This window comes from Echinops telfairi, unplaced genomic scaffold (assembly GCF_000313985.2).
Source record: "Echinops telfairi isolate 266 unplaced genomic scaffold, ASM31398v2 ScPeMD7_7469;HRSCAF=8507_1, whole genome shotgun sequence".
Taxonomy (NCBI): domain Eukaryota; kingdom Metazoa; phylum Chordata; class Mammalia; order Afrosoricida; family Tenrecidae; genus Echinops; species Echinops telfairi.
In genome coordinates this window covers 147,257,892-147,259,359 of record NW_022111373.1, presented here as the reverse complement: position 1 = coordinate 147,259,359, position 1,468 = coordinate 147,257,892, and the positions used below count along the sequence as shown (strand labels likewise).

General features: G+C 47.5%; 1 protein-coding gene across 1 annotated transcript in view; it reads right to left on the bottom strand.

Annotated features, from left to right (window-relative positions):
* Window positions 1–1,468, bottom strand: part of ADAMTS16 (ADAM metallopeptidase with thrombospondin type 1 motif 16) — a 212,872-nt gene that overhangs the window by 159,843 nt on the left and 51,561 nt on the right. The window contains exon 4 of the mRNA XM_004698400.2: window positions 1,061–1,343. Coding sequence (XP_004698457.2) covers window positions 1,061–1,343 — 283 coding nt within the window. The remainder of the gene's footprint in view (window positions 1–1,060; window positions 1,344–1,468) is intronic.

The following is a 1,468-nucleotide window of genomic DNA, read 5'->3' as shown; positions in this document are numbered from 1 at the left end:
AGGATGGTGTTGAACTTGGCAGTGTTTCATCTCATGGTTTACGTGGCTGCTGTGATTTGGAACCATCTTCAAGGCAATGAATTTATGAGTTCAAATGTCACTTAGGTGCTGAGAGTTTTAATGATGATTCTCATTCGTTCTCTTTATTCCATATTTCCTGGACACCTGTAAGGCCCACTTCTGTGTTGGGGTGCTGGGAATTACCGCCTTTGGACTTAGGAAAGCAGAGAACAGTGGATGAGAAGAGAGATGGGTGAGACAAGAACGTGCTCAGTTCAGTTCACCAAGGGAGGAGAGTCAGGTGTTGGGAAATCCCTGTAAAATGTCAGCTCCTACTGAGCATTTCCAATGGCAACTCTAAGTAGCAGATCACTTCCTAGGTTTTCGTAACAGCAAAAAAAGACATAACGAAAGACAAGCCCTTGAGAAAGTTGTAGGCAGCTTATAGTGAGCAGGAGCTGCCCTCCTGATGCGGTGGAGTGAAGTGGAGTGAGAAGCACACCTCAGCAGAAAGAGGCTGCAGCTTTACTCGATGTGCTTCAGGATACACACGTGTTGGATAGGGTGGCTGGAGTCCTCGTGAGAACCTGTCTCACAAGCCCTCACGTCTAAGCATCTTAACATTTCATCTGTCGAAGGAACAAAGAACTTAAAACAGCAAACAAACAAAAGACCTGAACACTATCCAATCAGATGTATTTTATATTGAACGCACTGCCAACAGACCTCTCTGCAGATCACTGTGTAAGCTGCACCAGGTGTAATATGCATGCCGTTTTCATCAGCAGACACGTCTCTGAAGCAGACTTCAAATCACCCACTGACTTACCGAAAGGAAAGCCAGCAAACAAGCTCGCCGCTGTCTAGCCAGACCCACCTCCTGACAACCCCACCTGGTGCAGAGCAGAACTGGGCTCCAGAGGGTTGTCTGGCTGATGCCTGTACTAAGGAGATGGCTAGGCCTTTCTTACAAAGCACAGTGGATCACAAAGGGCTTGCTTCCCCCCGGCCCTTAGACAAATAAGTCATGAAGTAAGAGAAAGGAGGCTCCCTTACATACATTTCTTGCGTCTTCCGCAGAAATGCTGCTTTGGTCGGTTCCTGAGGTTCGGGCCACTGTGAGGATGCCCACTGTCCTGGTGACTGTGATGGGGGTGCTCCAGGTCCCTCCTCCTCTCCATCACTATGACCTCATTGTGCGTGTGCAAGTGCGGGTCTGTGGATCTCTTACACAGAACATGGGAGTGCGGGCCGCTCCGGGCAGAGATGTTGATCTGCCCTGTGAGGTAGGAGGGGAGCGGCTTTAAGAAGTAATCTGCATCTTGGGTTCTTATCATGCCTGACTGGAAAAACAACAATGACAACACACACACACAAGAAGAAAGAACGTAAAAAAAGTTGTAATTCCAAATTGTATACACATACAATTGTCCAAGCATTATATTTGTTACCCTTCTCTACAGAACAT